The sequence below is a fragment of the Nicotiana tabacum genome, chromosome 14, assembly GCF_000715075.1.
Source record: "Nicotiana tabacum cultivar K326 chromosome 14, ASM71507v2, whole genome shotgun sequence".
Classification (NCBI taxonomy): Eukaryota; Viridiplantae; Streptophyta; class Magnoliopsida; order Solanales; family Solanaceae; genus Nicotiana; species Nicotiana tabacum.
This window is the reverse complement of record NC_134093.1, coordinates 91,317,703-91,330,844: the sequence shown is the minus strand read 5'-3', so window position 1 is coordinate 91,330,844 and position 13,142 is coordinate 91,317,703. Positions and strand designations below refer to the sequence as shown.

At 38.0% G+C, this 13,142-nt stretch overlaps 1 protein-coding gene across 1 annotated transcript; it reads right to left on the bottom strand.

The window, feature by feature from the left end:
* Window positions 1-6,019: 6,019 nt before the first annotated feature.
* LOC107772232 (subtilisin-like protease SBT1.7) lies at window positions 6,020-9,726 on the bottom strand. Its single transcript, XM_075229746.1, has 3 exons — window positions 8,940-9,726; window positions 7,860-8,245; window positions 6,020-7,686 (listed from the first exon to the last, which is right to left on the bottom strand). The coding sequence occupies exons 1-3, from the start codon at window positions 9,494-9,496 to the stop codon at window positions 6,323-6,325; spliced, it is 2,307 nt and encodes a 768-aa protein (XP_075085847.1). The 5' UTR covers window positions 9,497-9,726; the 3' UTR covers window positions 6,020-6,322.
* Between the last annotated feature and the right edge of the window lie 3,416 nt (window positions 9,727-13,142).

Genomic DNA, 13,142 nt, shown 5'->3' with positions numbered 1-13,142 from the left:
TCGCGATGGAAGAATAAAATAACGAGGCTATGAATACAAGCCTTGAACTATCGGACAAAAGACAAGAAGCTGCTCTCGTCCGAATGGCCGCCCAAAAGCAGTGAATCGAAAGACATTATAATCGAAGAACCAAGCTCCGCCATTTCAAGCCTAGGGACTTAGTGTTGAGAAAAATTACCATCAATACCCGAAATCCGAATGAAGGGAATCTAGGACCGAATTGGGAAGGACCATATCAGGTACTCGAGAACATCGGAAAGGGGTTGTACAGGATCGACGTTGTAAACGGCAAACAGTTATCAAGCAGCTGGAATGTATCACATCTAAAACGGTACTACTGCTAAGGTACAACCTTTCCATATTCGTTTACATCTCAAAACTGACCCCTGCAGAAGTCCGAACAAGGGACGGATCTCTCGCTAGAAAGCACGCGTTGCATTCTTTTTCCCTTAGACCGGTTTTATCCCAAATGGGTTTTTCGGCAAGGTTTTTAATGAGGCAACCATTGATCGTGCAATCATTTATGACAATATCCGAGGTCCTGCAAGAAAGTTATTTTACAGCAACAAGGTCCCAATAGGAAAAACTGTAAGAGCCAAATGGTCGAAGCGAACCATGCTCATATAGATTGGCCCGAACCCAGGCGTGTAATAACGTGCGAAGAAAGTTCTCTTCTTTATCGGCATCTTATATCCAATGAAAATTCCTCTATTTTGAGATTTATTGTGCAATTAGAATTAAGATACATTCGACCATTAAGCCTATGGGCTACATTACTTCGAGTTCGAATCATTCACTCGACCAAGCCTACGAGCTATTTTTATTTCGAGTTCGAGCACTCACTCGACCATTAAGCCTACGGGCTACATTACTTCGAGTTTGAATCATTCACTCGACCAAGCCTATGGGTTATTTTTATTTCGAATTCGAGCAAACACTCACTCGACCATTATGCTTACGGGCTACATTACTTCGAGTTCGAACCATTCACTAGACTAAGCCTATGGGCTACATTACTTCGAGTTTGAATCATTCATTCGACTAAGCCTACGGGCTACATTAAATCGAGTTTGAATCATTCATTCGACTAAGCCTACGGGCTACATTAATTCGAGTTCGAATCATTCACTCGACTAAGCCTACAGGCTACATTTTCGAATTCAAGCAAACACTCGCTCGACCATTACGCCCACGGGCTATATTTCTTCAAGATCGAATCATTGACAACTAATAAGCCTAAAGGGCTACATTGCCCCAAGTTTGAGTAAACACTCGCTCGGTTACAGAGGCTACGAGGTCCAAATTTGATTAAGTTGTTTAAAACATTATGGAAACATTCATAAGGCGAATAAAGTCCTCGCAAGACGGGAAACAAAAACAGAAGCAAGTCGGCAAAAAGGGAGATATGTCTATACACAAATTTATCTGCATGGGTGATTACAATGTAAAAACTAAGAACTAAATTTCTCGACCGGGAGCGGTCTCTTCATTATCAGGTTCCCCCCCCATTTTCGGATCTGATCTTGCTCCCATCGTCGTCGTCATCACCATCAGAAACCAGAGCTTCAGTGTCAGCTTCGAGTTCTTTTGCCCTTTTTATCTCTTCAACGAGATTGTAGCCACGAGCATGAATCTCCTCGAGAGTTTCCCTTCTGGATCGGCACTTAGCAAGTTCGGCGACCCAATGTACTCGACTATCGGCGGAATCGGCTGCCTCTCTTGCCTAGACTTGGGCAGCTTCAGCATTAGCCCGATAGACGGCCACGAGTGCATCCGCATCGGCCTTTGCCTTTTCAGCATCGGATTCGGCCTTGGCGAGTACAGAGGCCAACCGAGCCTCAAGCTCCTCAATTCTTCTTGCTTGAACCAGGCCTTTTTCCTTCATTTTCTGAAGTTGGGTTTCGGACGATGATAACTGGGTTCGAGTAGTCTCTTTTTCTGCAACAAAGCGGTCCATACCTTCTTTCCACCGCAAGGACTCCATCCTTATCATGTCGACCTCCTCACGAAGCTTCCCGATTATCTCGATTTTTTGCTGCAGCTGTGAGACCGAAATGTTAGCTGTCGTTCCGGTATCAAGCCCATAGGCTTTCAAAAGCATCATTACCTGCTCAGAAAAATCATTCTGATCTCGATAAGCCTTGGCCAGCTCAGCTCAGAGGTCTTTTATTTCCTCCTCTCTCTGCCCTAAGGAAAGTCTAAGGGAGTTTCTCTCGTCAGTAGCGCGGTGTAGGTCGGCCGCATATCGATGCAACTCATTCTGGGAACGAGAACATTGTTCTCGATGGACTGCCGCTGCCTACAAAGAAACAAGAAGCGAAGTTAACGAAAAATGAACATAAAAATAGTACCGACAAAATAATTTTAAAGGCTCACCTGATTCAAAGCCTGCCGCAATCCGTGAAAAAGATCTGATTCATTACCGGCACCGGCAACGTCCTCAATACCGGTAAACAGGTCACGAAACGGATCTTCTTCATCGTGAGGCCTGTTTAGATCGAGGGCTCCCAGAGCTTGATCTTCTCGAATCACCCCTGAGGAAAAAGAGGGAAAGGTAGGCGAATCCTCAATTGCTGCTGCCCCAAATGACTCGCTTGGAGCGTTCCCCTCGGCTCGGAGGGGTTCGAGGGGCTCTTTGGTCGTATCCCCTGCCGGTTGACTCCGATGAGAGGCGTCTTCGACATCCGATAGTTCGGGGACTCTACCTGAATCTTTCTCCGGTATATCTTCAGTTTGATGCGGAGCCTCATAGAGCATCATCGATCCAGCCGGCGATGAGGCATCGGTGGCTCTCTTCGTTCGGACCGCCAGCGCGGACTCATTGTTCTCTTCTTCTTCTTCTTAATCTTCATCCCTTAGACGCAGAACGGATTCCACGGTCAAAGGAATGACATTCTTATTCGGCTTACGAGCCGTCCTTTTCTTCGGTTTTGGATATTCGGGAACCGAGGCTCTCTTCCTTTTATTTTCCTTCACCGGCTTTGGGACAGAGGTCGAAACATCCTCCTCATTAGACATGGACCTCAAGACCATGTCTTTACCCAAACCTGTATATGGGAAACCTTATAAAAATATTTTGAGAAACGCCTCGTTCGGATCATCAGAGTCCGAGAAATGAGCTTACCGTGATTTTTGGCCTCCCACCGACCCTTTGACAAATCACGCCATGAGCGCTCGGCATATGTGAAGGTCGAAACAAGAGCTCGTACCCAGTTCTTGAGATCGGGAACCGCTCCGGGCATCCAGGGAACTGCTACATCACAAAAGGAGGAGTGTCGATAAGAGAATAAATGGAAGAACAAAATAGAAGCAACAACAAGACCACATTTACGTTTCATATTCCACTCCTCGGGAAAGGGCATTTTTTCAGTCGGAATCAGGTCCGAAGTCCTTACTCGAACGAACCTGCCCATCCAACCCCGGTCCTTGTCCTCGTCAATACTCGAGAACAAAGCCTTGGTAGCCTGACGCTGGAGTTTTATTAACCCTCCTCGAAAAAGTCGGGGACGGTACAGCCGGATAAGATGATCGAGGGTGAACGACATCCCCTCAATTTTGCTCACAAAAAATCGGATAAGGATAACGATCCGCTACAAAGAAGGATGGACATGGCCTAGGGTTACCTGATATTGTCGACAGAAGTCAATAATGACGGAATCGAGGGGACCCAAAGTGAAAGGGTAAGTATATACATTCAAAAACCCTTTCACGTAAGAAGTGATATCTTCGTCAGGGGTAGGTATTATTACTTCTTTTTCACCCCAATTGCAATCCTTCTTTAACAGATCGAGGTGCCTCTCGGTTATCGAACACATGTACCTCGATACCGGCTCACACTGGCCAGGGACGGATGAACCTTTATCAACCTTAAAATCTGAAGTAAGGACACACGCCTCTGGAACACACTCCTCAGGCCGTGGTTCCGCAGGTGTCTCATCGGCGACACACTGTGAAGATAAAGCCTTCTCTTTCTGAGGAATGGCTTGAGATGTTTTCGCCATTTTTGAATTCAAAAGTAAGGAATAGAAGAAAGTGACAGAGATTTGGTTGAATTGAAGAGGGGTTTTTGCGGAAAGAAATCACAGCTTTACTGGTAAGTTGGAGAGTACGAAGAAGAACTTGGAAAATTTTGGAAGATAGAAGATGTAAAAATGGTAAAAGATAAAAGTAAAGGTTATTTATAGGTTCAAACGATGGCGGTTCAGTATCAGCAGTGGCCGACCACCGCCTGACATGCATTAAATACCTTGAAAGACTAAACCGACGGGACAGCTACCAGATGCGTCATGGTCGAACCCGATGGAAACGACAAGATATAATCTGATCGAGCTGTTGAAAATCATATCGTTTCTCGCCATATTCTTTCTGAGAAACGAGGGGACTATCTGTATACGGTCGAAATAGATTTCAGCCTTGGCATGTCCGATCGAGTTCGAAGGGTGATGTATCAAAGTAAGATCCCGAAGGGGGGACGAACTAACCTCGAACCTGGGGAGTCCGGTCCGTATCGAGATCGATATCATAATCAAACTTGAATAAAGATCGAACCATGATGCAGGGTAGACCTATCGTGATGATAATCCAGAGACCAACCAACATTGACCTGGAATCAATTCGAGGGCTCGAACGAGGATCAGGCTCGAATCAAGATCACAAGTTCTAGCCAAAATCAAGCTCAAACCAAAATCGAGGATTCTAAGCAAGATCGAGCTCGCAGACAAAAGCCGTTGCAATCCCACTAGAGAGAATCTTGGCAGAATTTATGGAAAAGCTGACTTATCATGGGTCTCCCACTGAATGTTTATTTTATTATGCTTGGAGCCGAATCCCTCCACTATAAAAGGGCTTGGTTATCATTTCTGTAGGACAAATTTTTTCTGAGACTTACATTGTAATAAAAGTACTATATTCTTCTACAGTAAAGAATCTCTCTTTCAGTTTCTTAGATTGATTCTATTTGTCGAATCCGAAGGTTCATTGTTCTTGATAACCTTATCTAGATTGCATTCTCTCCAATCTACGTTTACATTTTTATTTATCCTTGCATTTTGTATCAAGTTACGCCACATATCCTCGGAACTGCATATAAATTCAACTCTATCTATTTTTCGGGTAAACAAACAGCAAGAAAAATATGTAAAGTAACATCAAGTAACTCCAAAAATTACGCTTATAAATTATTTATTTTGATCTCAAATCCATCACGACTGAAGCGTCCGGATAGAACTGCAACCGAAGACAATATAAGAGCTGGATAGACACGGGATCGGCATACTTGTGGAGAATTCGGCGTTTGATAGATATATTTGAATTTTTATATCCCTAAGCCACAATAATAGAGTTCAATTACATGTGTATTTGACGTAGAGGACTCCTAAAGTATCTTAAATTCTAAGACAAGTTGTTTGTGGTTCAATTCCATCTCTATTTGACATAGAAGAGTAATCCAAAAGTTAATTAAATTCTAACACAAATTTTTAGCGGACGTCTTTGTACATTGACATAATTTAATTTTAAAGGGTATAAAAGTCGGTCAATATTTCGAGAATATTTTTGTCGATCAACATTTAGTATTCTAACATTCGTGCTTTTATAATAATATAGATATAGATATATAATAATATAAATTAGTGTAGGTTCGAGTCACGCTGGAGGGGAAGTGTGAAAACACTATAGATCCTCCTAATTAGGGAGGGGTTAAAAAAAGAAAAAAAAATGTAATTAGTGTAACTTCAAACGAAAACAAGACATCTTCATTATTTAGTCACTTTTTTGACCTTTTTTCTATCTGTCACTAGCTTTTTGTAATGTGAAAATAATTCCTCGGCCATGTCACCTATTAAGGGGAAACAAATTCAGTTTGGACAAATATAAGGAGAAAAAAACAACACCCGTAAAGGTTGAGCGGGAACTCACTTTTTGGGCCAAGTACAAGGAAACTTATGTATTTTCCCAATTTGACCGAATTGCTTAAAAAAATTCTATATTCTCCGTGCACAAAAGTTAAACTCATAGGAAATACTCTCAAATATTTGAGATCATATTAATTATCTTTAGCAACATGTTACAACACATAACAATACAAGTTATTGAGCAAGATTGTAAATGCAAGAAAAGAAAAAACCCCTAGTTCTTGGACCATTACTGTACAATGAGCAAGAAAAGGCATGCGCATCTTCCTGAAGGCATACAGTTTTCCATGTCTTCCATCAAACTTTTGAAACCCAACTTCCAAGTTTTTGCTTAGAACTTAACTTAGATAACTACAACTAAAATAACTAAACAGAAGCTACATTCGAAACTCGAGCTATCAATTACCTTTTCATGTCCAACTAATGGCCACAGGACTACCAACTACATGCTTGCCATCTGACCACTCAATTCTACCATACACATTCGTAGTTGATGGCATTGAAGGAGCAGTGAAAGTCACGGTATATGACTTCTGCTCGTTCGCACGAGTAAAAACCAACGTTTCAGGCTCGACCGAGACTTTCACTGAGTTGCTTGGTGAAAAAACAGTACTAACTTTGTATGTTCCTGCTGGTCCAACATTAGTAAGCGTTCGCGTATATTTAACGGAGCTAGAACTGCTTCCACTGCCTGCAGTCATTTGTTCTGGAAATACAACAGCAAATGAAGGGTAATTCAAATCAGTGACACTGTATTTCTTACTTGTTTCACAGTTGTAGTTTCTTCTAGCAATGCTATTAATCTGGATTGATGTGTAGTTCAAGGCACAGAGGAAATTCAGATAATCATCAGCCCTCAAGTCGTAAACAAGTCCGGGGTTTAGTGCTGCAACAGGGTCTACATGTCCTGCACCATGATCAAACGGCGTGGACGGCTTTCCCGTCGAGACATCTTGGAGCGCACCACCGTTCTTGTACACTGTATAAGCCGTGGTCATAAGAGCCGAGCGAATAGCCGCTGGGCTCCAATCAGGGTGCGCTCCTTTAAGCAAAGCAGCCAAACCACTCACGTGCGGGCAAGACATAGACGTGCCCGAGATAATGTTGAACCCAACGCGTCTTGTGTCCTCGGCCAACCCTGTTGGTCCAACCGCACCTGTCCACCCTGCGAGAATGTTAACACCTGGTGCTATGATGTCCGGTTTGAGAATTTCCTGCGTGATTGAGTTTGGTCCTCTGGAGCTAAATGCAGCAACCACTGGTGATGGTTTGATCCCCACCTTAGTTCCCTCGAAAAGAATCGTGGCTGTTGGATTAGGATCCGAGGTTAAGTACTTCTTGATTGCTTCCCCTGTCGTCTGACCAACTGTCGTTGCTGGAAGCAAATGGGCATCAGCCACCAGCTCATCCCCGTTTGCGGCAGTGTTAGCCAAAACCATACCAACCCCACCGGCTTCTTTTACCACAGAACCTTTTTGGACCCTGGGATTTATCCCGCGGTCACATAGAACAATTTTGCCTTTAACCTTCTCAGGAATTAAGGTACCCGTCATGCAAAGATTTCCATTTGTAGTATTACTAGCATTACCAGCGTACACAAAGGGAAGCATTTTACTTAGTGACAAATCCCCTTTGTAGAGTGAAACACCAGAGAAATTCTTACCATTGCCTAGGCTTACATATGCAGGAAAATCACGGTCCAATGTTCCTGCACCCACAGTAGTTATCCACGGCGCTACGTTGGACAAACTATAGGGACTAGGACCAGCGTTACCTGCAGAGCAGCAACAAGAATTACGTCTCAATCCCACGCAAGTTAGAATCGGCTATACGAATGAATCTTCATTGTTTATGTCATTCAGTTTAAACTAATCTCAGTCTAATATCATATAAAATGTAACAATTAAGTACTAGAAATTCTTCATATTTTTCGACTAGCATCGTTACCTGCAGAGCAAGAGACTAGAATCCCTTTTTCCATAGCAGCAAATGCTCCAATTGCGACACTGTCTCTATAATAATCTGAATTGCCACCACCAAGTGATAAAGAAAGCACATTCACATTATCATCAATTGCTTTGTCCATAGCTGCTAATATATCAGAGCTAAAACAACCACCAATCCAGCAAACTTTGTACACAGCAACTCTAGCACGAGTTGCCATTCCACGAGCAGTTCCAGAAGCATACCCAAAGAGACTAGCGCCCTGAACAACTGAACCAGCTGCAGTAGTAGCAGTGTGTGTTCCATGTCCGTCATCGTCCCTTGCAGATTTCGACTCTTTGGATACATCAACAGGACCCAATGTGGTCTCATAACCTTTCGAGAAGTACCTATCAACAAATATAATATGATTAAGTAATTAAAAGTATATCTTATCTCTAATAGTTTGAGCTTTTAGATAAGTTGATCATAATCAGTAGCAGAGCCAAGATTTTTAAAAAAAAAAATAATTCTAACAAGGAAATTCAGAAAAGTGCAAACTTGAAATAAAACAATTGACATGCACAAAAATAATTCATTTTTAGCCTATTTGTACAATGCAACTCTCTGATGAATGGCATTTAACTGAACCTCTTCGACACACTTAGCTATGCAAAAAGTGCAGTCCGGTACACTAAGCTCCCGCTATGCGCGAGTCCGGGGAAGGACCGGACCACAAGAGTCTATTGTACGCAGCCTTACAAATTTTCTACAAGAGGTTGTTTCCACGGCTCGAACCCGTGACCTCCCGGTCACATGATAACTTTACCCGTTACCACTTAGCTATGCAACTAATCATAAAATTAAACATGGTATCAAACAAGCGAAAAATTCCCAAATTCAAATTTCACTGCCAACTAGGAAAATCATAAAATGAATCAGACCAACACGTGAGAGGACGAGTTGACATATAATAACAACTACGTCCCGAAAAAGTTAGAGTTAGCTATAGGAATCCTCACGAACTACGATTTTATATATAATATAATTAAGTAATTAAAAATATTTTATGTCTAACAACATAATCTTTAAGACAAGTTATACCTTGCACCAATCAATTTCCTATTGCAATTTGAAGAACTGAAATTGGTACCAGATTCACACTCTCCTTTCCAAGAATCCGGAATAGGTCCAAGTCCAGTATCATCAAAACTCTTGCTTTCTGGCCAAACTCCAGTATCAAGAACCCCAACAACCACATCACTCATAGCATTTGATTCTGGAAAAAAATCAGCACTTCGATCAAGACCCAGAAAAGATGGTGTTCTTGTCGTGTGAAGTTCATATCTCAACTCCGGCAAAACAGACAGAATCCCAGATTGTCTCTCAAGTGATTCTGCTTCTTGAATAGTCAGTCTTGCTGAGAAACCATGTACAACGTTGTTGTAAACATACAACATTTCTGCTGAATCAGAAACTGATTTTAGTGATGAATCATACCAGTGTTTATGGTCTTCAAAACTCTCTGGCATTTGGGATTTTGCCACGTGTACTATGTAAGTACTCTTCTTATTACTAGTACTTCCTATTGTTGCTACTGATAAATGGCATAGACATAGCCCAAGAAGAACAAGAACTACTAGCATTGTAAATCTCGACATTTTTTTTTTAAAGTTGCTGTGCTTTTGCAAATCTTGACGTTGTTTTTGCTATGTAAATATATATAAGGTGAGAAAGAAGAGTAAATGTGAAGTGTGAAAACAAAGAAAAGAAGAGTGATGGGAGTGAAGATGGGGACGGTGGTTCTTGTTTGTTACTGTGAATGATTGGGTTTTCAACAAAAAGTTTCAAAGTTCCAGCCTTGCAAAAACAAACTGTGACATACAGTATTAGCAAAAAAATAAAAATAAAAACTGTGGCATACAAGAAAAAGAAAGAAATAAAGAAACAAAGAAACATTTCGCATTCTCGGAGGCATTTGTTTTCTTGACAAAATCGACTATGGTTTGTTTGGTTAAAACAAGTTAGGCTGAAATTAGTTAATTTGAAATTATTTTTTATTAATTATTTGGTGTATATTATATTAATATTGAGATTATTAATTTTACTGTTTTATTCTGAGATAATTTTTTTTGATTATGATTCTATCTTTTGACATGTATAAGTCTGATACAGTCAAAATTTTTCTATAACAATCTCGTTTGTTCCGAATATTTTTGGATGTTATAGCGAAGTGCTGTTATAGAGAACATATATTATAACATAGCATAAAAATTAGTTTCGAAAAAGCTTGACTTTTATAATGAAGTGTTGTTATATAGATATGCTGTTATAAAAATGTCTGACTGTATTACTTTTAGTTTTGAAATAATTTATTTCAAAATTAATAATCAAATAAATAATAAAACAATATTAAATTTTTATTACAAAATTATTTTTGCTCATCTGGAACCACCTCTTGGACCATAAAATGGACATCCTCAAAAGACACACTCACTTTATCTACAGGGGTAGTCACTCGCTCAGTGCTAATTGCTTTTTATTTTCTTTATTAAGGGGTCGTTGCCTTTTATTTTACGTGCATTACTAATATTTTATTTGGTATATTTACTTGTGTATAATTAATATTTGTATTAGTTATACATTATACTTGATATTATCCTATATGTAAAAAATGCGTAGAAAATCATGACATTAGTAATACCAAGACTATTAATGCATGCATTAATATGGTTAAAGACAAAATTATTCTTAAAGTCCCTTAAGCTAGAGAATATGGAGGGCATTTTTATAAATAACTACTTTTTTAAAAAATTATGTAATGCATTATAATTTTTAATACAACACACCAAACAATAGATAAGAAATAATATTTGTATAACTAATGCTTGCATTACTAACCTATACATTGCTAATCACTGCATTACCAATACAACTTATTCCACACTATTCTTGTACATCCTACAAAACGACCCCTTAATATCTTTCACTTTACCTCTTTGTGTAAGAAAACTAAGAAAAAGAGAACTCTGATATAATTCCCCACACTACCATACAACCATTTTTGTTTATAAATTTTTTACAGACTTTGGTATCAGAAGCATGGCAGTATTCATAGGTCAAGTGGCGGTCCAATTAGTAAAAGTTGTAGAATTGTATATTGGATCTTGTTGTGAGTATTAATATTAATAATAATACGTCAAATAAATTTGGAACATTGTGATAGTTCACGGGTTTTTAATTTGGGAGTTACCAAAGGTGGATAGTAGGTGAGACGTGGAAGTTTTATTATCCAACCAACTGTTTTCCTTGTCTCCCTCCATTTCTAATTATTTTGACAGTTCAGTTTAAAATGGTATTCACCTGCACTAATTTATGTGGTATTACTTTTTAAATTTTAATTACTAAATAATATCATCATATATTTTGAAACACATAATTCTATAATTATAAAAAACATATGTCATAAAATTTAAAAATTAGTATTTCTTAAATTGTTACTCAACTAAATAGGTCAAATAAAATGACATAAGCGGAGTTAACTTATATACATTTGATTGTCTAAAATATTTTTGTACTTTAAATATAGTTTAGTTTATTGTACCAAATTAGTTAATATTTTATCGTATTATCCATTAATATCGTTCATTAAATTTTGTTACAATATAAAAATAAAACAAAATTGATTCCATGATGAAAACTCATTTAAATTATCACAGTAGTTTGTTGTTTAACTCACCACACAGATAAGGTTCGGCGTAGGGGCAGATTAGTACCATATAAATGACAAGTGGAGACTGTTTCAATCTTTGATTGAGGAGTTAAATTTTATCATGTTGGTGGTACTGTTTGTGTTACTGTTTTCTTTCCATGATTTATATGCTATTGTTTTCTTTTCAAGAAATGATGCAATTATGAGCTAAGGATTATCAGAAATAGTCTTTTTATTTTCACAAAGTAGGGATAAAATTACGTATAAATTACTTTTCTTATACTCCATTAATGAAATTATACTAAATTTATTATTGTTATTGTTGTGACTGTTATTGTTATTGCTATTGAGGAGTTAAATTCTATAGTTTCAATCTTTTGTTCTTAATATTGAACTATTACTAAAATCGTAAGTTCAATCTTATTAATTTTTTTATAATTTTAATAAATTTTTACATATAAATATATACTTCATATTACTTTTTATGTATATATATAATATATAAATTAAGAGACAAAGGATGCATGTGAAGCCGTATGTGGCCAAGATTAATATTCTAATTAAAATGACTAGTATCACTATCAACTATATCTTTGATGATGACAACACAGGTTTAAGATGTCACTGTGTGCCCCTAATATTAGTACAGTGTAGATTCTGAAATTAGAATGTACCTTACTGCAGGGCGGAGCTAGAGTGCATTTCTGCGAGTTCGGTCGAACCCAATAGCTTTAGTTTGAATACTGTATTTATCTTAAAAAATCTATTAAATATGTATAAATTATTAATTTAGAACTCAATAACTTAAAACGATTAGAATACTGAACTCATAAGCTTGAAATCATGGCTCCGCCTATATACCTTAGGGCTTAGGCATTAGATTAAAGTATCTATTTCTGGATGTTTGGAAGACTACATCAAAGCCATCTTCATCACCGTCTAACAAAGTTAGATTAGTTAAAATCTTAACCGCATCTGATATTTACACAAAGTACTTTATTACTTAATCGTGATAAAGTACATTAACTCTGTATAAACATAGGATACGTATAAAATTTTAACGTTAGACTATCTGTTTATATTAACGGTTTTTCAAATATTTTATATACTTAAAAATATAAATAACTTTAATAAAAGAATATTAAATAGTTTTAGTTATAAGTATATTTGTCCTAACTATTATGTATTTGTCCTTAAATAATTTACTAATTGAGATAACAAGAGTAACTTGGAAGAAAAAAGAAATACATGAACTCTTTTGGTCTAAAACGATAAATAGTTTTGCAGAGAAGTTAGTTTTTGCAAGATAAACTTTGATCTAGAGTGGATTTCGCGAAGGATATGCAGTACAAACTTGATCTTAGGTTAACGTTAGTCTAAAAGCAGTGATTCCTTTTTAAAATGCACCAGATCTTGATTGGTTACTAACAATTGTACTTACCTAAGATCTTATTATCACTATTATTTACCTTAAAAATTAAACCACTTCCAATTAGATGCTTAACCCAGTTAAAAGTCTAAAGCTTAATTATCAAGAATGATTTGAAAATAAGATAATAAAACGTACAAGTATAAATCTTCTAGTTTCTTGCGGA

Coding starts and splice junctions, on each gene's coding strand:
- LOC107772232 (XM_075229746.1), bottom strand. CDS start 9,496: ATGTCGAGATTTACAATGCTAGTAGTTCTTGTTCTTCTTGGGCTATGT. Junction 8,246..8,939: donor AGGAAATTGATTGGTGCAAG/GTATAACTTGTC, acceptor ATTTGTTGATAG/GTACTTCTCGAAAGGTTATG. Junction 7,687..7,859: donor TCTAGTCTCTTGCTCTGCAG/GTAACGATGCTA, acceptor GCTGCTCTGCAG/GTAACGCTGGTCCTAGTCCC.